This window comes from Cucurbita pepo, unplaced genomic scaffold, assembly GCF_002806865.2.
Source record: "Cucurbita pepo subsp. pepo cultivar mu-cu-16 unplaced genomic scaffold, ASM280686v2 Cp4.1_scaffold005949, whole genome shotgun sequence".
In the NCBI taxonomy this organism is placed as follows: domain Eukaryota; kingdom Viridiplantae; phylum Streptophyta; class Magnoliopsida; order Cucurbitales; family Cucurbitaceae; genus Cucurbita; species Cucurbita pepo.
Window position 1 is genome coordinate 1 of NW_019651911.1, and position 631 is coordinate 631.

Consider the following 631-nt stretch of genomic DNA (forward strand, 5'->3'; position numbering starts at 1 on the left):
AAAAGAGTTTGGTGAATATTGGGCAAAACACCTCCATTAGCAATGGTTACAGATCCTAAAAGCTTACTCAACTCCTCATCGTTCCTCACAGCAAGTTGGATGTGCCTCGGCACAATACGATTCTTCTTGTTGTCTCTAGCAGCATTTCCAGCAAGCTCCAAAACCTAATTCCGATTTAAAATTATCAGAAACAGAGATAAGAACAGAACCGCATCAAAATCGCTGAAAAAAGGAACAAAGACAACGGATCTTGTTACCTCGGCGGCAAGATACTCGAGAACGGCCGACAAATATACTGGAGCGCCAGCGCCGACACGCTCGGCGTACTTTCCGGCCTTGAGAAACCTTGCGATTCTACCGACGGGGAACTGGAGGCCGGCTTTATGCGATCGTGTAACGGATTTGGTGGCTTGCGGCTTTCCTCTACCGCCCTTGGTGGAACTCATAGTTGAATCGGAGTAAAAAATTGATGGATTTGGAGAGAAGAGAGATGAAAATCAAGAACCCTAATTTGGGGTTTTCGAGAGACTTGAATCTATATCGCAATGAGTTCAAGAACGATTGAGAAAGTGAAGTGAGAGGATTTTGGTTATATACGAAGGGAAAGAGAGATTTGATTGGCTAAGGGAAA

At 44.5% G+C, this 631-nt stretch overlaps 1 protein-coding gene across 1 annotated transcript; it reads right to left on the bottom strand.

The window, feature by feature from the left end:
• Positions 1–5: 5 nt before the first annotated feature.
• Positions 6–563, bottom strand: LOC111787141 (probable histone H2AXb; the record flags this gene model as incomplete). Its single annotated transcript, XM_023667261.1, has 2 exons — positions 258–563; positions 6–164 (listed from the first exon to the last, which is right to left on the bottom strand). Coding segments are annotated over exons 1-2 (348 nt in total), but the record flags the coding sequence as incomplete, so codon positions are not given.
• Positions 564–631: the final 68 nt, after the last annotated feature.